The 23,392-nt window shown below is 37.1% G+C and overlaps 1 protein-coding gene across 1 annotated transcript in view; it reads left to right on the forward strand.

The window, feature by feature from the left end:
• IFIH1 (interferon induced with helicase C domain 1) overlaps positions 1-23,392 on the forward strand; it is a 56,115-nt gene that overhangs the window by 1,608 nt on the left and 31,115 nt on the right. Inside the window, exons 2-3 of the mRNA XM_067741727.1 lie at positions 6,410-6,578; positions 11,064-11,204. Coding sequence (XP_067597828.1) covers positions 6,410-6,578; positions 11,064-11,204 — 310 coding nt within the window. The remainder of the gene's footprint in view (positions 1-6,409; positions 6,579-11,063; positions 11,205-23,392) is intronic.

The raw sequence follows: 23,392 nt of genomic DNA on the forward strand, positions 1-23,392 counted from the left end.
TGGCCTATATTATGCACTATACCATTTAATTTTGGTCCAAATGGGGAAACTACATAGTACACACACACTTTTTTTTTTCTTTACTCAAAGTTTCAACTCTCTGGGAATCAAAAATTGGAGATAATTAACTGAAAAAATATGTTGCTAGTTGCAGTTTTTCATATTAATAAAAGAATAGTGGACTTTTTACGTGGCATTTTGACAGGATGGATTTTACAGGTGACTTTACACTTAATGTTTTATTGTTCATTGTTTTTCAATGAGTGAGGATGTCCTGTGGAGTATAGAAATGCTTACCTATTTAAATCTGACTTACTCAGGGTGTGCGTCAAAAGTCTTATTTTGAAAGGCATGTAGGCAAATAAACCCATTTTGAGGGTCAAAGTCTAACATGCTATGATTTTTGACACTTTCTTTCTCTCTTTTTTTTTAATTCATCAACTGTTTGTATCCTTGTTACAAAGTTCTGGGCACGGGACTCGTATCAGCCTATGATGTGACTTGGTCTTTAGTGACTAAAGTTAATACTCCTTCGTCCTCTTGACAGCCGTAGGGCCTGTCCAAAGACCCAAGCATGCATCTAATTCTGAGGACTGGTTTTCCCAACTAGTAAATTACATTACACTGTTGTCGGTAACGTTTATGTAGTTTTGTGTATTGAGAACCAGCTAGAACGCATTATAGTAGTCCAGCTGGATATGACAAATGTGTACATCACTGTGGCAGAAACTTAATTTGGAAGACAGTATGCAGCCTTCAAGCCAGCTGGAGATGGAAGATGGCATTTCCAGCCACAGTAGCTGTTAGGAAGTCCAGAAGCAACAGAGTCCAGTAACACCACAAAGCTGTTTATGTTTAGTGGGTACGATGTCCCGATTGCCAGCGAAACAGCACTTCTCCTTATTTACTCTAAATATGTCTGCCTATCAGCATCACTTTTGTCTTGCCTGGATTGAATTTCTGCCAGCTAGTTTTTATCCAAGTTCTTGATTCTGGCAAGCTTGGAGGCAGCTAGCAGGAATGCAAGGGATTTGACACAAAGAAGATATAGAGTAAAGGGACATTTGTGTAGTGGTAGCAGTTAAGGCCAAAGCAACCCAAATTCTCCCTCAGAGTCGTATTTCAAAGGAGGCCCTGAAAGCTAGAGGAGCTATGTATCTGAGGCTTTCAAAGGAGCAATAGTGTCTGCGTGAAACTTTGGAATAGTTTTTGTACACGTCATTTTACAGGTACCATCAGTCTCAAAAGGAATCAATGGCGGATGATGGAAAGGCACCACTAGGTTTAGAAGAATCCACAGCATGTTGATATGGGGTCCTTGAGGAATGTTTATCGTATAACAGCAAAGTGTAGTGGGGAAAGCATGGGAATTTGGAATGGCAAGACCTGGATTTGAGATCTATCTCTGTTTCTTACCATCTGCGTTACTTTGGACTACATTATTTGTTTCCTGATCCTAAGTGTACCCATGAAAATGGACATAATAATAATTTCCTGTCTCATTCACAGTATTTTATTGAACATGAGTGAGAAATAGTGTTTATGAAAAGGCTTTATAAATAAGAAAGAGCTGTTTGGTTATGATGTGACTTCTATTATTTATTTGGTCACATTTCCTTGTGAATTTAAAGTTTCAGGGATTTAGGTAAATACCCCATGTTGAAATTGAGATCTGCCTCCTAAAGTCCCTGGATTAAACTGTGATTTGAGGGAGAAACAATGTTTTTCATCTAAGGATGAAACCAGAACCCAGTTAGGACTAAGTATAATATTGGTGCTTAATAAGTGTTGATTGATTGGATTTATTTCCAAGGAATTGTCTGGAATAAGAAATGAAAACACTTGGAGTAATGAATTGCCTTGCCAGGCATTGGGGAATGGATGGGTGGATGACGAATATAAGATCTCCAAATCTGCTTTTTTGACACCTTAAAATAGCATATAACTAAGAAATCAGAACTTCTAAAAAACATTTTATTTTAATGCTTTTCCTGTTTTCCGGTTGACACTTTCTACTTGGTCTTGGATTCTCACCTCCACCTCCCAATCCCTGCCCCTCTTACGTAAGCACTTCTAAAAACATGATCCTAGATTTAGTTTTGTGACCAGCAGGTACCCAAAGAAATTTATTTAATCCACTGATTATTCATTCATTCGGTTTAAATTTATGGAGTGGCACCTTGCATCAGACACCATGCTAGTGCTGAAATGATTGGAGAATAACACAAATACTGTCTGTGCTTTCACGGAGTTTACTATGCGGTGTTGATCAGTGTTCATTCTTCTAACAAATAATTAAAGAATGTCTAGTATATGTGAGGCACTATTGCAAACACTGAGGACTCAGCAATAAATACAAGAATCACTTTATAGATCATTATAATAGATGCTCCCTAACAGCAAGGGGGTGTCCCTGTACTGGCCTGCTTCTATTTAGGATGCTAAGTGACATCGTAGCACATCCATGACTTAGACAGCCATGAACTGTGGATCATGTAAACATTTCTATAGTGTTTTTTTAAAAAATTAATTAATTTGTTTATTCATTTATTTATTTTTGGCTGTGTTGGGTCTTCGTTGCTGTGCAGGCATTCTCTAGTTGCCTCAGGCGGGACCTACTCTTCATTGTGGTGCGCGGGCATCTCACTGCAGTGGCTTCTCTTTTTGTTGCAGAGCAAGGGCTCTAGGTACGCCGGCTTCAGTAGTTGTGGCACACAAGCTCAGTAGTTGTGGCTCACGGGCTCTAGAGCCCAGGCTCAGTAGTTGTGGCACATGGTGTTAGTTGCTCTGCGGCACGTGGGATCTTCCTGGACCAGGGCTCGAACCCGTGTCCCTTGCATTGGCAGGCAGATTCTTAACCACTGCACCACCAGGGAAGCCCCTCCACACTGTCTTAATATCAATTTGAACAGATTAAGTAAGCTGCATGTTTCAGCCCTGCCCAGTTCAAAGCATCAAACATCTATAGTCCTAGAAGACACTCTGTACCTTTCATTTACACAGTAGAACAGCAGATAATATCACCAGTCCAACTAGAAACCCTCCAGTTCCATCTACATGAAGTTGAGTATTAGAGTTAATCTTCTTCTAGCTCATTGTAATGTCAGGTAAATTAGGATGGGTAAGAATTTTATTAGCAACAAAAAGTACAAATAAGAAATTAGTTATGTCATTGTGACAATACATAGTCATTCAGAAAGACATTAACTTTTGGAGGGAACTTGTTCTTTAAAAATTCTTTGTTTTTAACGTAAGAGTTTTGCTTCCTGATTTACTGGTACTGAGGGTTGAGCTCTGCTATATTAAAAGGTCACCATTATATTTAAATAGCTATCTACGGTTCTTCTGAGGGGGAAGAAAGCATTTTTATCTAACTTTACAATTGTGTTGGCAAGCCAGTGCTTAAACGAAATATCTTTGGTTTCTCTACTGATTTCTGTTAGAAAAAACATAGATCAAAGAATTCAGGGAGCTTCCCTGGTGGCGCAGTGGTTGAGAGTCCGCCTGCCGATGCAGGGGACATGGGTTCGTGCCCCAGTCCATGAAGATCCTACATGCCGCGGAGCGGCTGAGCCCGTGAGCCATGGCCGCTGAGCCTGCGCGTCCGGAGCCTGTGCTCCGCAACAGGAGAGGCCACAGCAGTGAGAGGCCCGCGTATCGCAAAAAAAAAAAAAAAAAAAGAATTCAGGATATGAAAGCATTGAACTGTATTACCCACAAACTCATATTTATTTTACACTCTATAAATTAGTTAACAATGTATCCATAGACATTTTTAACTTCATATTCAGAGAATACATTCAGTGGGGAAGGAACATGAGTGGGAATCATTATATGTCCTGTTTCAGGCTCAAGTCTAAATATTCATTTCCCAAGAATTTCAGTAATCAAGTGTATATATTGGGATTTTTTTTTTTTTTTTTTTGAGGTACGCGGGCCTCTCACTGTTGTGGCCTCTCCCGTTGCGGAGCACAGGCTCCGGACGCGCAGGCTCAGCGGCCATGGCTCACGGGCCCAGCCGCTCCGCGGCATGTGGGATCTTCCCGGACCGGGGCACGAACCCGCGTCCCCTGCATGGGCAGGCAGACTCTCAACCACTGCGCCACCAGGGAAGCCCTATTGGGATCTTATATATAGGAGAACAAATTTAAGTAAAAAACATTGTGTGATTGCTTTAAAGGGAATTGATGTACTTTCTAGCAGGAAGGAACTAGGAAGATTTCTTAAAAATTCAGAATCTTGATGACCCTGCTAAAATTGCACGGGTATTATATATGTAGTTCCACATTCAAATAATAAAAATACTTGCAGGAAATAATGGCATAATGATTCTCAAATGCCTGAACTCAGTAAGGACAAAGCAAGCTTGACAAATACAATTCTACAGTAAAGATCGACTAACTGGTTAATTGTCAAAGAAAATTTAGTGGATATAATATGCTTAGGTTTTTAAGTATAAGTCTTTATTACAGTGCTTCACTTGTTCATTTTAGAGAAATGCTTTCTGATTACTACTTCTGTGGAATGAGTTTAAAGCTGATAAAAGGCTGAGATAATTAAAAATGGAAATGGTTGAGTTAAAATAAGGTGCTCAAACCAGTCTCATTTAGCATCTTTAGAGACTACTGCTTCAATTAGCAGGTAATAGAGATGTTACAAACATCAGAGAAGACAAAGGATTTCCACTAGAAAATTAACAAAATTAAAGAAAAGTAGGAAATGAGCAAGAATCTGCTTAGAAATGCTGTGGGAGAGATGGACTGAAATCGCCTAAATTTTATTAAGTCAAGTAGTCATTTTAACCACTTCTTGTCAGAAAATGAACTTAAAATTGGAGACAATTACCAGCTATAATTACAGCTCAGTAAGGCAGTATTCAGCCTCTGAAGCCAATGCCTGGGATCTAATTCTACCTCTGCCATTTACTAGCTTTGTGGCCTTAGAGAGGTAACTGGACTTCTCTGAGCCTTGGATTTCTGATCTGTAAAATGGGTTAATATCAGTATCTTCTTCAGAGTTGTTGGGTTGATATATGCAAAACATGTATAATAACATAATTATCTATTAGCTGATGAAACGAACATATTCTTTGGGTAGAAATCATGTGGTATAATCTTGTACTAAGTAGTGTCTGCTGGTGAAATGTTTGTAAAGATAGATGTTTTCCCAGTCATCATAATAATAAACACTGAATTTGTACCAGACATTGTTCCAAAACTGTGAATTCCTGAAATTAAATGGTTATTGGATATATTTATAGGACTAGAAAATACACAAATTTGTAGGAAACAATTAATCTAGCTGAATAGTCCATATTATACATGTAGAAGATGGGCAAATGTTGAGAAAGACCTCTGAGAGTATGTAAGTTAGTACTTCTTACCTAAGCTGCTGATTAGAATCAAGAGGTGCTTTTGAAAAAAGTTTCTGGTTTCCCCCCATGGACAAATCAGAATCTCTGGGGGTAGATTTCAGACATCAGTATTTTCTAAAGCTCCTCAGGTGATTCTAACATGCAGCTAGGATGGACAAATGCTGTAATTTTATTTCAGTTGCTTCATTTTACACATGTAGAAACTGAGGTCTGGAGAGGAAGTGGCTTGACTAATGGCCCAGCAAGTTGATGGTGTCCTGCCTAATTTCTTTCTGGTCTAAATGTGATCTTTTCTCCAAATGTTTGGTGCTGTATTAAGAACTGGGGAGATGCACTGTAATAAGGATTACACAAATGATTCACATTTAAAAAGATTTACTAGATTAATCTAAAGGAGAAATTAAATGAAGGTTAAAAATAGTAATGAATGGATATAGAAATGCTTCTGCCCAATACTTAAAAAAAGGAATATAGAAATAAATGTCTTATAATGTTAAGTAAATACAAATTTTTAAAAAAATATATTATAGCAGTAATAAATAATACAAATATTAAAGAATATAAATGTCTGATAGTAATTACTTATTCCATAGTGGTAATAGTGAAGAAAGAGAGGTCGGATAAGAAATGTTTGATTTCCTGTTTATAGACTCCATGGGTTGAAAAGATACAGCAAGCCCCAGATATACAGAAAGAAATTGATGCAGATAGACGTAAAATGGCTAGAAATTAAAGACGCCTTCTTTTGCACCCCTTATTCAGAATGGCGGAGGTAAAACATGTTTCCTAAGTGTCAGCTTTGAATATCTCAATAGCTTAAAAAAATAGTGTATATTTAAAAGGGGGATTGGCCCAGGGATTTTTTTCCCCCTAGAATCCAATATTTCTGTAAGCGGTATTGCTGTTTTCTTTAGTATTTGAATATGAGCCTTTATACATATGCTTAATTGTGCAATTTTTCTAAAGGCTAGTTCCTGTTTAAATTTATTCATAAGATAGTTGGACTTCTTTAATTCTACTTTTCTCTTAAAACAGGTTTCTGCTGCAGAAAATAATGGAAATGAAGCAGGGGTAAGAGAGCTACTGAAAAGGATCGTGCAGAAAGAAAACTGGTTTTCTACGTTTGTGACTGTGCTGAGGGAAACAGGAAACGATGCGCTTGCCCAGGAGTTAACAGGCACCGATTGCTATGAAAGCAATGCAGGTATTGCTAATTCCACAAAGGAAGGGTTTTTGCGTTTCGCCTAGTGACTGAGAGTTTAATGAAACCTGTAGACACAGTGCCAAATACTAGGGTATTTAGAATCAAAATTTCAAGCGATTTTGAGAGGTATGTTTTCTTCGTTTTACAAATGAGGAAACTGCTGCTTGGGAAAAGATGAACCTTCCAAAGACCACAGCACTCAGCAAGCTGGGCTGGAATATTGGCAGCTGACTCCTTGTCCGACATGTTTTCCATTTCCCATCTTATTTTGGAAACAAAGTGATTGTCTGAGATTTTTATCAAGATAATTTTAACATTGCCTAGACAAATAAATTGGAAGAAAATATTTTAGTGATTATTACAACTGCTGCATAGTCTTCTGGACATTTATATAAATTTTTAAGGAATTTATTAAACATTTGATAAAAGGTCTGTAATTGCTAACATATCACAGTGTTCCTTTCTGTGAGTTTTTAAAAGTATTCAATTATAATAATAAAAATAACATTCTAGAGCTCTTTCACATATATCATTTGTAAATCTAATATAATCTGCCATCTTATTTTTCTTTACAGAGTATGTTTCCTGTGCTTTTAAAAATATCATATGTAAGACAAATTGAAGTTTAATTGGTAATGAATGATTACCAACTTATAATTGGTATAATTTATTCACAATTATATATAATTTAAATGATTATAATCATTTCAAGCTTACTTCACTTCTTTTATTCAGTCAGTCATTCAATCAACATGTAATGAGTACCAGACACTGTTCTAGGTGCTGGGGATATGGATTTAAATGAGACATACAAAGTCCCCATTCCCATAAACCACACTTCCTAATGGAATAAAAAACACAGTGAACAATTTTCTAAGTTACTTATGCAAAAGAAAAACAGATAGTTACTAAATTATTAGAGTAAACAGCATATTGTGATTTTATGCTGTATTATTTATGAAATAGCTTAATTTTGCTCAGTGGTTAGAAATACACACAGATATATATACACATATATACCTGTGTGTATATATATCTAGTGTATATATACACATACACACAACAGTGTGTACGTATGTGTGTGTATATGTATATATAGCGAGAGAGACAAACATAAACACACACAAATATTTTTACTATGAAATATTGAAAAGCCCAGAAGAATTACAAAATAGTATTAATGGACCTGTGTGTAAATGAATCATGGGGAGTGAAGTGTAATCCATGTTTAGGGAAGGTCTTCTTGCTTCAGCCCAAAGCAAATGCTGTATGGTGTCATATGTTTGGGATGGCCACAAAGTGAAAAGCTCAAGAGGCTCCCCTTTTTGAGATTATCTAGGGATTTGAGGGGGATTTATTCAGCCAAATGTGGTTAATCCAGCTTTCAAAAGCCAAGCAGTAATTCCATGATCTGTCCACTAGCAGGTCCCCCAGTTTCTACTGTCATTGTTTCTATTTCCACAGCAAAGTGTAACTGTATTTAAAAAAAAATCCCTCTCAGTAGAAGCACCTTGATTTTGCTTCAGTTCTCTGGAATGGGCTCAGTGGTGCCACTTGCTTGCAACATCAAGATTATGGGTTCTTTTGCGTTTATATATTATGGCCCAGCTATTATTTCCACAATGTAACTCTAATGCCAGTTTGCTAATTCTAAAGGGACTTCAGGCCAAACTTACATACAATAATGGGGCCAGATTTCTCCTACATACCTCAAGGATGAGCTGGACCCCAGTGCAGATCACACCTTCTCATGATGAGTTCCCTTTCAAGACCTTGTGCGACCATTTCCATCCATGACAAACACCCTAGGACTTGAACTTCAAAGGGAAATGACTGCAGTCTCAATTTTTTTGTTCCCTGGGAAATTTTGGCCTCAGTGTATCGAGGGATATTAGAAAGAGCAGCCTTGCAGATCACAAAAGACCTTGTTATATCCATCCCCCAAAGTAGAGGGTACTTACCCATTTTACAGTTGTGTACTAGTTTAGGAAAAAGTCTAAAAGATCAACTCTAAGTGTCTTCTAGCTTCTCCTGACATAGGCAACGTCTCGCCATATTTCTGTCTTTTTTTTGTTGGGGGGGAGCGGAGCAACAAGTTACATACAACATATTTCTTTCTAAGATATTTTTAAGTTCCACTTTACAAGGTGCCTTGTTGGACGCTAATGCGATTTTTCAAATTCTAATGCTTTGAACGATAGCAATCCTAGGTAAAGTATATATACACGTAATACCTGTATAATAACACACCTCATCATATACCTCATCTAATGTTCACATGCCTTCCTCTTTACTTTCCTTATAATATGCCATAACTTCGTATTATGATTAAGTCTTTACATGTCTGTTTCAGAATGGCTTGGGGACTAGTTTATCCAAACTCTCCTAGCCTGTGCACATAATGTCGGCTGGCCAAGGCCAAACACTTTATAAAAGGGATAAAGCCCTCCTGAAAAGAAAAAAGTGGCACCAATTATCCATCATCCTTTTCGCCCTCCCTGGTCCCCTGACAGGATCCTCTTACATTTGGGGCTTTTCCTTCTTTCAACCAAAGTGGGTGATGATGGCTGTTACCCCAGATATGTGGGCTCTTACAAAGACAGGGAGCCCAGTAGAAAGGGATTTCTAAGCTTCTTTTGAAGGTTGGATGGAAGATGCAATCCCCTTCTGGGACTCAGCACCCTTACACTCTCACTACCCCTACCAGCAGTCAGGGTGCTTCTGACCAACTCATTCCAAATAAGTAGGGCTTACTTCTCATGTCCTCCACTGAAAATCCAATCAAGGGAGTCAGGAATTTAAATATTGTTTGCTAACCTGTACATATTATTAAGGGAATCTAACCATTTTTCTAGCAGGTCTTGATGCCCAGAACAAAGTTAGCTGTCATTATTCAAAGTTAGCTGTGGTAGGAGCTGCTGTGGATGGAATCGAGCCCCCCTGCCACCAAATTCATATATTGAAGCCTTAACCCCCAATGTGACTGTATCTGGAGCTAGGTCTTTAGGAGGTAATTAAGGTTAAATGAGATCCAGAGGTTGGGTCCCAATCTGATAGGACTGAGGCCTTATACGAAGAGGAAGAGAGATCTCTGTCTCTTTCTCTCTCCCCACCATGTGAGTTCACAGTGAGAAGGTGACATTCTGCAACCTCAGGAACATGCTCTCACCAGACACCAACCTGCTGGCACATTGACCGTGGACTTCCTATTTCTAGAACTGTGAGAAAATACTTTTCTGTGACTTAAGTCACTCAATCTATGGTACTTTATCATGTTGGCCCATGCTGACTAACACAGGGGCCTGGGCTCTGGATCCTGACACTTAATGAGTCCTGGCTCCTTCATGTCCCTGGATGTGTGACTTTCACCGGGTACTTGCCCTCTCTGTGCCTCAGTTTACTCCTCTGTGAAATAATATTACTGATTACCCAGGATTATTTTGAGGGTTAAAAGATTTAACATTTGTAAAGCACAAAATAAATTGTCTATTATTATTATAAACCCCAAACATACTTAATATGTACCTACAAATATTATAAAATCATCTTGTCTAAAGACAAACTCCAAAGTCAGAACAGTTTTCTTCAGGAAATTCTCCATACACAGCACACATTTTCTCTTTATTCTTTAAGATGGGTTAATCGAAAATGATACTTTAAGAAATTTTCTTTATGGCATCAGTCTCTGACACATTGTACTTCAGAAGGGCAGAAACTCTTGCCTTTCTTTGTAACTTTCTTTCAAAAGTCTTAAGAAAACACTCAATACATGTTGGCTGAAGAAAAAAAATGTTAGGTGGAAGAAATGGTGGGAAGGAGAAAGGAAGGATTCAGAATATTTCATTAAATTTCTAAAAAAAATCTCCAGAAATTCAGAATACATGAATGTAGGCTGACATTAAAGCATATGTACATCTCGTGTAGAACACGCAGTGAGAGAACAAAAAGGCTAGAGCACAAGCTGAAGAAAAACTACCACCAAGTTTGCATTTTCATTAATGCAGCCTTACATGTGACTTTGTATCACTGAACAAGGGGCTTACTTCCTAAAGTTGATGGTCAGATAGGAAATCGTCACACTTATGATTAGCATAATACTTATTATATTGGCTTTTTAGATAAAATTTAGTCATCACAAAAGACTTACTCACTGTGTTCATATAAAAAAATAAAAATACTTTGTCACAACATAAAAACATGTTCCAAGCCTTACAAAATGTCAAAGTATTGTAGTATATTTAGGCAGATCTCTACTAGGGACCCCACTTGGTTTTCAAAATAAAAATAACAGCTCTTTATATTGTATAAAAACTTGCATTGCAATACAATTTACATTCTGTTTAGAATTTCAAAGTATTTAAGTATATTCAGGTTAATCTCTATTAGGAACCCCTATTCTGTTTTCAAAATAACAATGACAGTTATGTATATTGTATAAAAACTTGCATGGCACTATTGTTTATATTCTAATACTTTTATTCACAGAGTCTGAGAATCTATCACCAGAAGATGGTCCTGAGGTCAAGGAGCCCCTCCTTTTAGCCACAGATCAGCCCAGTCTGGAGGCCTGGGACATAGAGAATAATTCATTGGAACCGTCTTTTGCAGATTCTTCTGTAGCTTCAGGTACTTGGGACACACACATACTTTTACATGCACTAATTAACTACTTCTGGAAAAATCAGTTGCTGCATTGATGACATTAGGATTTATTAAACAGAGGGAGAAATTTGGGGCTTTGGGGTTTTGTGAGTATTTATGTTAAAATAATATTTCTGGAGGAGATTAAATGAAAATAATTGCTCTTTGTGTCTAAAAATGTTTTAAAACTAATGCAATATTAATATGTTACGAACATGAGCACACTGGGTTCTAATTTTATTTTATAAGATATCCACGGTCCTTGTCATGTGGTAAATATCATAAGCAAGTCCTGCATTTCATGATTTTCGAAGTACTTTCAAATACATGAATTAGTGGGTTTTTTTAAAAAAAGATTTATTTATTTATTTATCTATTTTGGCTGTACCGGGTCTTAGCTGTGGCACGCGGGATCTTCGTTACAGCACGTGGGATCTTTTAGTTGTGGCATGCGACTTCTTAGTTGTGGCATGTGGGCTTCTTAGTTGCAACATGTGAACTCTTAGTTGCAGCATGCGGGATCTAGTTCCCCGACCAGAGATCGAACCCAGGCCCCTGCATTGAGAGCATGGAGTCTTACTCACTGGACCACCAGGGTAGTCCCCATGAATTAGTTTGACTCATTCAAATTTCTGAGAATTAAATGAGGCCATTACGTTTTCCCCTTTTTACAGACTGGCGTGTCACAGAGAGGTTCAACTGGGTTATAGAGATCAAAACCAAGGCTTTAGAAAAGAAGATGAATGAGTGCTAAACAGGAGTTGGTTTGAATTTCAGTAACTAATTGGTGTGGGTACTAGATCCACCATGTCCGCCTTTTAGATATGAAACAGCCCTGGAAGAATCAAACTAATTTAATTATTTCCCCTCCCTAATTTGCTCATAATAGGAGAATCCTTCTCTCTTTCCCTTTGTCTCCCAAATGGCCACATGCATTTTTCACTAGAAATAGTCAGGTTGAAGTCTGGCGTGCTGGTAAATGTTTACCAAGTGGCTCTCGGAGGAAAAGAAAAAAGCCCTGATTTGTAGCATATGCCAATCTTCATGGTGTAAATACTCCCACTAAGGCTACTTTCAAGTGCCCACATAATGTCACCGAACACTAAGTCAGGAAGAGATGTGCAGTAGCGCACCACTATTTGCCATTTCCATTATACGGAAACAATAGGCTTAAATAGCCTCAACATCATTGATGATTGTAAAATCTAGTAAAATGATTAGAAATTGATGAGTTTTAAGTATTCCTTACCTTTGTTTTAATATAATTTTTTTAGTAAGTCCGTATAATTAAATTTTTAAAATTGCCTGCGCTTAACATTAACAACTGGCTCATGAAATTCTAGAAAATTTAACAATTGTTCTTGTGCTGTATGAGCTGACTCCATCACACTATTACAAAGTATACTATTTTCGACTCAGAAAAGTAATATAGCTGCATTGCAGGAGATTTGGAAAACATAGAAACCTACAAAGAAAAAGTCGCGCACACTTTTACAGTAAGATATATTACTCTTCACATTTGGGTATCCCGTTTTGTTTACGTATCTGGATGTTTATATATAATGGCATTTCTCCTGAATTCATTAGATGTTCTTCTACAGCATGGTTTTTAACAATTGAATAATAATTCTATCCATTGGATGCTTTGTGATTAATTAACCAACTGTTGAACATGTAGGATGTTTCCAAATTTCTACATCATGAATAATGCTGCATAACTGTCTTCATATTTATGTCTCAGTTTAATTCTTTTTAAATTTATTTTTAATTTTTAAAATTTATTTTATTGAAGTATAGTTGATTTACAATGTTGTGTTAATTTCTGCTCTACAGCAAAGTAATTCAGTTATATATATACATGCTTTTTCACATTATGGTTTATAACAGGATATTGACTATAGTTCTCTGTGCTACACAGTAGGACCTTGTTGTTTATCCATCCTCTATATAACAGTTTGCATCTGCTAACCCCAAACTCCCAATCCATTCCTACCCCACCCAGTTTAATTCTTAAAAACATATTACATAATTGAAATTTCTGGATCAATGATTTCTACAGTTTTAAGACATTTGATACTTAATGTTATATTTCACTCCAGGAACTTGTACCAAATTACATGTGCTCTAACAGTACAGGAGAGTACTTACTGCCCTGAAGTCTATTCTATAAGAGTGGGTAATATTATTTTTAAACTTTGCCAATTTGGTATTTTACTACTTGAATTTGAATTATTTTCTAACGAAAAATGTTTTTACAAGTTCATTCTTTTTGTTGTTGCTAACTGCCTATTTTTCTATTAGGGTATTTTATATTCTTCTTGCTGGTTTATGTGAATTAGCTAAATATACAGGATAGCAATCTTTTGTCATAAAATAGTATCAAGATCTTTTATAGTTTGCCTGCTATTTAGCCTTGTTTAAGGTGTTCTTTTAGTGGAATACTTCTGAAGCGTTAGTGTGCGTATGTGTCCCCTGGAAGTGGAGGTCTTACTGATACGCAGATTTTGATTCGGTAGGTTCTGTATGGAGCCTGAGATTCTGCCTTTCTCACTTGCTCTCAGGTGATGCTGCTACTGCTGGTCTTGGACTACACTTTAAGTAGCAAGGTTTACTGTGCAGAATAGCAAAGCTTTTAACCCTGAATTCTAGAGGACCTTTTTTTTTTTTTCTTCATTTGAGCAGCTGCGCTTTCTTTCAGAAATCATGATTGCGTAGGAATGCCAAAACCACTACCTGAATGTGGGTTTTTCACGTTTTAATAAACTTCCTTGGTAGGCTACCTGACATCTCTGTGGGTTCCTGGCTATTTTCTAAATTCGCACTGGAAAGAATTGAAGCCAGAACTGAGGCTGGGAATTGATCCTGCATCTCAAATGAAGGTTTTTCATCCAAGGTTGCCAACCTAATGCATCTTGTCAGCCTGTAGTTTATTTATCTGTGGAGCATTCTGAGTCTCAACAAGGACAAAATTAAAGACAAAACCTTTTTAAAAAAATCTGTTTTCTTACTATTTAATATAAAACTTAAAGCTGCATCAAGTGAAAAAAATTTGGATCTTAATAATGGCCTTAAGGGACAGAAAGGGGTTTGTTTTTCCCTCTTCGGGTCCCCTCCCTCCCTTCCTTTCACTTCTTTCATTTAACGAATCTTATTAAACTCCTATCATGTGCCAGGCATGCACTGTTCAGTGTTCAGCACTGTAAATATTGTGGTGGAGCAAACCAGAAGTGGCTTCTGCTCCCACGGAGCTTTCAAATGATGGGCATGTCAAACGGTAGTCACTATATAGCTGCACAGTAAGTGCTGTGAAAGAAAAGTACAGACGATTAAAATGTGTGCTAGTCTGAGAACATGTGAGAGTACAACAAACTGTACAGTAATCTGAGGACTCCATCCGATTCACAGACTTTAACAGTCTTCTAGTCTGTAAGGTTCTTGTGGTGTCTGGACTTCTCATGTGGATTTGGGAACAGGTTCGTCCAATGCATTCTGGTCCTTTCCAGAGCAGTAAGAAAGGGTATCTGATTTATGAAAATGGAGTGCTTCTGCTTTAGGCCTTTGCCTCTTCTTCTGCTAGATGTTGTGGATCATTCCAGGTATTCATTTCTTTTCTTGCTGCTCTTCGGAACTAAGAATTACTGATGTAAATGACTTGTAAAGTATCATTAACCCAAAGAAGTTATTGTAGTTCTTTGGACTGAAGTTTTTGTTGCAAAATTAACTGTAGAAGGATTTTGCCTACGTTGGCATTCTTTTACAGGATTAACCATCAAAATAAATAAGATAATATTCAATAATCTGTAATATTTATTTGCATAATTTTTTGTGTGTATCTTAATGATATTTACAATATATAATCTTTATTTTGAATTTCAGTACATTGGGTTTAGATTTCAAATACAGTTACCAAGGTAGCATTGAAAGAAACTTATTACTTAAGCTACACACATTCTATAAATATGAATTTTCATAGGCAAAAAAATGTGACTTGAATTATTTCTGATTTTAAATTAAGACTTCTCTAATTTTTATTTCCACATCAGTTTCTAAAATATTGTTTTTCAGTGCATAATAGTCTTTGTGGATACAAATGTTAATTATTTATAGTTTTAATGCAAAGATTCTTTATATATTGTTTTTAGCCTTTTTTACTCCTTAACACGCCTGACAGGTAAGACACACTAGTATTAGTAATAGTGACCCACCCTGAAACCAATTTTAATCACTCCTTCAGTGATTAAATCATTGATTTAATCACCAAATTTAATCTCTCCTTCAGCCTGGGTTGATAGATGAGAATTCCCTAGTGGACAGTTCTGGACAGGGATTTTGTCATGCCTCCACATCGGAGGCTGGCATTTCTTCTTCCTTTCTCCTTTCAACTTCTTCCCATTGAAAAGTGGTTAATAATTAAGATATACCCCATTTTTTTAAATTTGCTTTTTCCACACGAATACAACCATTTATAAAGGATATTTGAATAGTTCTCAGACTATTCATAGAATTTTACTGCTGGATGTAATAATTCTGCTTTCTGAGGTCACTGGTCATTTTCTAACAAGAAATTATTGGAAAACTTTGGTGTTTCTCTAGACCACACTTCCCTAGAAAACATCAGAGGGGCACAATGCCCACATTCATTTTCTTCTATTAAAAATATTTTAATTATAGAAAATACACAGTTATCTGGTTTATGTTAATCCTATAGGCTTACAGTAAAATTGGTTATGCAATCATTTTTAATTGTCTGCTACTGTTGCTTTGTTAAAATAAGTGAGTGGTTATTTTACATTGACTTTTTTAATATACTATTTTAGGAATTAATGACATATATAAAATAAAGCAAATGAGGTTCAAAACGAAATAATAAAATTTACTGTATTTGGAATGAACTTACTTTTATGCAGAGTTCCACAGAAAATCCCCCAAATTTCTTTTATCATCCTTTGTTGATCTCCCAAACTAGAAAATGCAAGTACCGCAGGTTGGCCAGAAGAGGGCGCTTTGACATTTATAAAGAGAATGGAATGTCACTGTTCCAGGGTGGACGATTATAACGTACAGGGTGAGTGTGCCATGTGTGAATACACAGTGCGCATGACTGTGAGTGCATGTGTATATTTTGATTTATATATTCGTTCACGTGAAGATTTTAAAATTCCACCCAAGCTAATGAGCTTACCAACCTGCTTGTTTTCAGACTTTAGTACCTTCTTTTTCATATTCCCCCATATGTTCCACTCCTTAGGTTTATCCGGTGACATTATGCTTTGGAATATATTGTGGATATATTTTGCATAGATCATCTTCTGTAGGAGGGGTTTAAAAATTGACCTTTATAAAACAGCCTCCTTCTTTCTGGCCCAATCTGTTAGTGCACTTTTTTTGTTGTTGTTTTGTTTTCCCTTTTTATAGACCGAAGTCCAATCTTAGATTTGGTCTATAGTAATCTCTGTAAAAATGCCACAAAATTTATCCTTGCACTTGAGGACCAGAATAATGTTCTATAATACTAACCTCTAGAAATTTAGAGATTTTTAGAATCTCTAGAAATACATACCACATAGACCTTGAGAGCTTAGTGGGAAAGATAATTGATGTAGCGGTCTGCAATAATACTGTGGGAGATCGCCCATACTGTTACAGGATTGCTCTGAATTAAGATAGCTCTCCTTTACATCTATATTTTTTCTAAATTTAGTTACATTAATTATTGGGAAGTAGAAATACTACTATGGCAATCCAAAAGGCAAATATTATTATGAGCTGAGAAAGAGGGGGGGGGGAAGAGATGCTGTTACAGATGCTGATATTGGTGTTTGTTAAAGGATAATATAGGTTTGTATTTTATATGAACCCCACCAAGAGCCGTCTAGGGTAGTTATATGACCTCCAAATTGCATAATAGTTCTAGGAGGGTGACTGTTCATATCTCAGGAGTGAGAATGTAAGTATTTTGATGGAGAGAAACCTCTTTACTGCGCAGCTAATACATGTTGGATTTATTTTCATGACATCTTTTTATGACTACAAGCCTAAAGCTTTTTTAGCAGAGTTTTAACAAAAGCAGTGGTTTTAATTTGATCATTAGACCTTACCTTCTCTATTTTGGCATATGAATGAGAGCTAGAAGCTAAGAATGAGTTGGTCAGGTCATATTATTGAGAAAACCAAGCACTGGGGTATTGTCCTCACCCTCAGAGAGTTTATAATCCCATTCAAGAAAACAAGTTTCATGTCCTCAAAGAGAGACAGTAATCTATCTCTAGCAAAAGAGAAAGTATTAAAGGATGAGGGGAGAAGCCTGGTGAAAGAAGGAAGACTTAGAGAAAGCTTACCAGAGAGGAGGAATGTGAGGCAGTTCATCTGCACCTTGAAGGTCCTGTGTTGGACCTGTAAACAGAAGTGGTAGCCAACACTTCCCGTTACACGGACACCATGAGCAAAAGTGCAGGTATAGGGAAGTTCAAAATGTGTTTTGTGTGTGTGTGTGTGTGTGTGTGTGTGTGTGTGTGTGTTGAGGGGATATTGATAATGGAGGAGGCTATCCCTATGTGGGAGTGGGGGGATATGGGTAATCTCTCTACCTTCCACTCAATTTTGCTGCAAAACTAAAATTCTAGGAAAGAAAATCTATAAAAAATTCATCCAGCTATAATAAACACATCAAAATCCAGCTGTAATAAACATAGCAAAGTTTTATAAAAAGTGTGGGTAGGGAAACAGTTGGATCAGAGGGGAACATTTATGGAGGAGGGTGGCTGGAGAGAAGGCTTCTAGGATCAATGAGAATTAGTGGGTTTCTCTTACTATGATTTTTACAAAGCCTTGTCCTAAGGCAAAACAATACTTAAATGTTTATCATTCGTTGTTTGGACAATTATGGAATATTAGCCCAAAGCATGTGTGATTATTTCAGATGGCGTTTGTGGGAAAGTCCTTAGTTAGAGGGATGTATCCATCAGGGTGCTGGAATGGGCTCCTTCCAGCTTGCAGGAGCCCAGTGTGCAAGTGTCTTCCCAGTTCCACTTGGTGACGTCATGCTGGTAGCTTGAAATCAGCCATGGTGGGAATATGAATACCAGCAATATTGGCAAACACTTTAAAATTGTTGCTTTTTTCTCCCCAAGAGCTGCTATTGAATATTTACCAGGATACCTTTAAACAAATCTCTCCCCATACTTTCCTCAGGTCTACTTAACTTGAATAGCTCTTCCTTAAGGGTGCCTGCCAGCCAAAGAGGTTTCCAGTTCATGATCTTCTATCTTGCCACCTTGGATTGCCAAGACTTACTTCCCATGTGGTCATCAGGCTTATCACTCTTAACTGACTCTGCTCTTGGACTTTTTGCCTCTGCTGCTGACTAGCAATGAATGAATGGGTCACTCTAGTGGGTATGGTTATCCCCACAACCCTGTACTTGAATCATCATCTTTCCCTTTGAGACCCAAGTCCAAAGGCTAAAGGGCATGGATGATACATTTCAGCCAACATCAATATACACAATTCCAATTTAATTCTGGCTGAAACATTTCAGCAGTGTGAATTCTATAAACAGGAGCACAGGAGCTCCATGGATAGCGACGTGGGCCTGTGGCTCTAGGAGATTTTTTTTTTTTTTTCTCTTTGGGGAACTCATTTCCTAGAAGCTTGGATCCAGGAGAGAATATGCAAGGTGGGTGGAGGTGGCTTCTCTCCATTCTGTGGGAACACATGTTCCCCAGCACAGAGAGCAGAGTCTGACAGACCAAAATGTTAGCGTGTGTGTGTGTGCGTGTGTGCGCGCACACACACAAATCCATATACATAGAGCTGAAAATAAAAGTCCTCTATCTCCTCTCAAAAAAGATTATTTCAAAAGGAAAGGAATTAGGTATTATTAGTACGACAGTAAGCACACTTAAGAAGCTCATGAGTCTGTGTATGTGCCCATACGTGCACATGTGTTTGAAGCTTTAGGGGTGGTCTTTACTGTTCCAGACTGTGGAGATTATGCAACTGGAGGGAAGGTGGGGATAATTGAAGAAGTGAAGCTGATGTGCGTCACGAGGTCAGAACTAGAATAAATATACCATTATCTAGCAGGTGAAATTAGACTATTTGCAGACCCTGTAAGCACTACCTCTCAGGAGAATGGATCTGTTGGTGCCCTTCCTCTTTCTCAGTAGCACAGAGGCTTGGCCCCCTTCCTAATGTAATGCAAAACGATTTTCCAGCAAAGAGACTGAGAGCCTGAGGCGAGGGGTAAGAGGAGAAATCTTTTGTGGAGTTAGACATGCATCTTAGGCTGAAAATAGGAGGGACACTACCTGGTAGGGGTAGAAGAACCAATCTGTATCTTATCTAGTGAAACTCACTCAGTTCTGAGGCTGAATAAACAGTATACTTATCAACTAATTGTTATAATAGCATTTCTCCAGCAGAGGGCATACTTTACATTGGAATAGATCTAAAAAGGCTTTCAAGGAAGAGGTTTTTTTCAATTGAAATTTTTAAATTTCAATTTTCTTTGGCTTCTAAATGGTTTAAAAATATTTTAAAGTATTTAAAGTTCCAGAAGATGTTAAATATAAAATTTCTCAGATTCAAGTTAATATTTCTTCCATATTAGTAAGCTATTCAAGATGTGATTATAAAATGAGGCAGTTTTTTTCCATGGCTTATGGACTGGTCTTAGACACTATTATTGTAAGCAAAGCTGTTCTGTATTGTGTTGTTTACAAAATTATTCTAGAAATCCTATCTTTTAACTGGATGAGAATTGTTTTTCTTCATTCCAATAGATTTTGATAAGAATAACTGCTTTTCTTTAACAGGAATCACCAGTGTTTTCTAATCTGTTTCATAGCTAGCTTTGTTATTTTTCCTAGAGGAAATGACACCTATCTAAAAGTTAACTAAACTTATTATATAATCTAACTCTAATATTCAAAGCTCATTTAAATAGCAACTTCATGAGAATTTAAGATTTGTTTCTCTTAAAGATTTATTTCCTTGATCTAACAGAATCATTCTCAAGATAAAGGAGAAAGTAGAAACTGCTATCGATATTTTTAAAAATTTTAAAGATTAAGTCACTTGTCAGCAATGGCTGAGCTCAGATCTGGAGACTGATCCGTTTGACTCCACAGCACATGTTCTTTTCATGGGAACACCCAGTCTCCAATTGACTATTTATCTGATCTATTTTAAAATCATAGACACATGACTATTCATTAGGACATAAGTCCAGATTGATACTGTGAAAAATATTGATACAAAGAATGAAACATGATAATCCTATATAATCAATTGTAGGAATTCTTGGCTTATAAACTCAATAGGTTGGCTTAATTTTGTCATCACAGAACACATTTTTTTTTTTTTTTTTTTTTGCGGTACGCGGGCCTCTCACTGTTGCGGCCTCTCCCGCTGCGGAGCACAGGCTCCGGACATGCAGGCCCAGCCGCCCCGCGGCACGTGGGATCCTGCTGGACCGGGGCACGAACCCGCGCCCCGCTCATCGGCAGGTGGACCCTCAACCACTGCGCCACCAGGGAAGCCCCACATAACACATTTTTGATCTGGCTTTTTGGTGTGTGTGTGTGTGTGTGTGTGTGTGTGTAACATGATTTCTTTAGGTGAATGCAGGAAGAAAATCTCTGGGAAAGGTATTCTCAATGTTATGGGAGAGAATATATTTTCTTTAATTATTAGAGTTATTTCCTTTAGTACTTCTATTTCTATGAAATCAAAAAAATATCAAATGAATAAGAATTTGCTGCCAAGGAAACAAAATTATTTTTGTGTTGAGAAACTGGAGATTTATATACCCTTAAAATGACAAAGAAATAGACCTCTATATGTTCACTTTCATTTTCATAATGATCTCTAGCCGAATTATTGCAATTAATTTTAATTTTTAAGAAGGATAGAAATGCTCTTCTTTTATTTGTGTGCAGAAAATGTTTAAAACTTAGTGCAGATGTTTAATCAACTATACTCCAATATAAAATAAAAATTATAAAAAAACAGTGTGGATATTTAAAAGTAAAGTAAATGAAAGTTTGTGGGTGAAATCAGAGATGTTAGTTAGCAAAATAAAATAATCTCTAACTTTTTTCCTGGAAAGATAAGCTACTTCAAGATTGATAGAAAACTTGACATTACAATGAAAACTTAAAAAAAAAAACCTTTCATTTCACTTAACACTATGGATACAGTACTGTTTTCTTGTTTACAAAGCTTTACAATGATCATCAGCCATGCTATGCATTGGGCAAAAAGCACTGGAATTTCATTTCTTTTTATGGCCGAGTAATATTCCATCGTATGTATGTGCCACATCTTCTTTATCCATTCATCTGTTGATGGTCACTTAGGTTGCTTCCATGTCCTGGCTATTGTAAATAGTGCTGCAATGAACATTGCAGTATGTGACTCTTTTTGAATTATGGTTTTCTCAGGGTATATGCCCAGTAATGGGATTGCTGGGTCGTATGGTAATTCTATTTTTAGTTTTTTAAGGAAACTCCATACTGTTTTCCATAGTGGTTGTATCAACTTACATTCCCACCAACAGTGCAGGAGGGTTCCCTTTTCACCACATCCTTTCCAGCATTTATTGTTTCCAGATTTTTTGATGATGGCCATTCTAACTGGCATGAGGTGATACCTCATTGTAGTTTTGATTTGCATTTCTCTAATGATTAGTGATGTTGAGCATCTTTTCATGTGCCTCTTGGCCTCTAGTCGCAGGGCAGGAATAAAGAGGTAGGCATAGAGAATGGACTTGATGACGTGGGGTGGGAGGGTGAAGCTGGGGCAAAGTGAGAGTAGCATCGACATATATACACTACCAAATGTAAAATAGTTGGCTGGTGGGAAGCAGCAGCATAGCACAGGGAGATCGGCTCTGTGCTTTGCGATGACCTAGAGGGGTGGGATAAGGAGGATGGGAGGGAGGCTCAAGAGGGAGGGGATATGGGGACATGTGTATGCATACGGCTGATTCACTTTGTTGTGCAACATAAACTAACACAGTATTGTGAAACAATTATACTCCAATAAACATCTATTTAAAAAAACAAACCTCAGAAGTCACAGGAAGAGAAAAACTGGAGTTGCTCATCTTAACCATGAAAAGTTTTCATTTGTTACTTTGAAAATAAACTTTATTAAGTTGCTTGAAAAAAAAAAAACAGTGGAATGGTAGACTTGGATTCAGAAAATGAGACTCCCAGCTCTGCTCCATTCTAGCTGTGTGATCTGGATAAATCATTTAACCTCTCTGAGACTTGGTTTCTCACCTATGAAACTGAGGTGATAATAGGTATCTACCACATAGGATGTTGAGAGCTTAAAATATCACTTGCATTACATCTGTGGAAGCACTGAGCTCAGTGTCCTCTGACACATTGCAGATTTGTCTGCTAAATCAGAATAATCCAGATAATAAACTTAATTAATAATACCCTATTTTGGTAGTAACTTTCTTTAATATTCATAAATTATTCATGCACATTGCATTAAGCAGCTCTCCCAAACCTTATGTATGTTGGAACAAAGCTTGGGGAAAATCCTGACTTTACATATACACGGAGGAGTTCTAAGATAGTGGTTTAACTGCTAGTGATTAGAAAATGAAATGAAAATCAATTTCCATGTGGATTATACTTAGTGGAAAACTTAAAGATACAGTGTTCAGTTTTAGATAATATTTGTTAGTGTTTTTCAGTGTTTTTGGCATTGTCTTCAGTTCTCAATACCACATTTAAAACAAGTGAAAAGCATGTCAAAATTCACTTTTTTTGCCTTAAAAATCTTGGTCTCTCTTTCTAGATCTAGAATTATCCTTGCAGTGACATTTTCCCCATCTCATTTTACACCTTGCCTTTTCCTTACAACTCATATTCTCTTTTCATCAGTACATCTGCCCAAAACGCTCTCCTACTTGACAGTTCTATCCCACACTCGCCTCTGAGTTCCTAACAAGGCATACCTCTGGGAATTGCAACGTGCCATATTTAAAATCTCTCAGTGAGATATACAGGCTTTCCCGTGTGATCATAAGGGATTCCTCAAATCTGAGTTTCAAAGCTAATCTACGACAACTGGTAAGCACAGTATTTTCACATGAGTATATTTGTGTTGTGCTAATATATTTAAACAGTATGTAAGTCCATTGACAATTT

The sequence above is a fragment of the Pseudorca crassidens genome, chromosome 6, assembly GCF_039906515.1.
Source record: "Pseudorca crassidens isolate mPseCra1 chromosome 6, mPseCra1.hap1, whole genome shotgun sequence".
Taxonomy (NCBI): Eukaryota; Metazoa; Chordata; class Mammalia; order Artiodactyla; family Delphinidae; genus Pseudorca; species Pseudorca crassidens.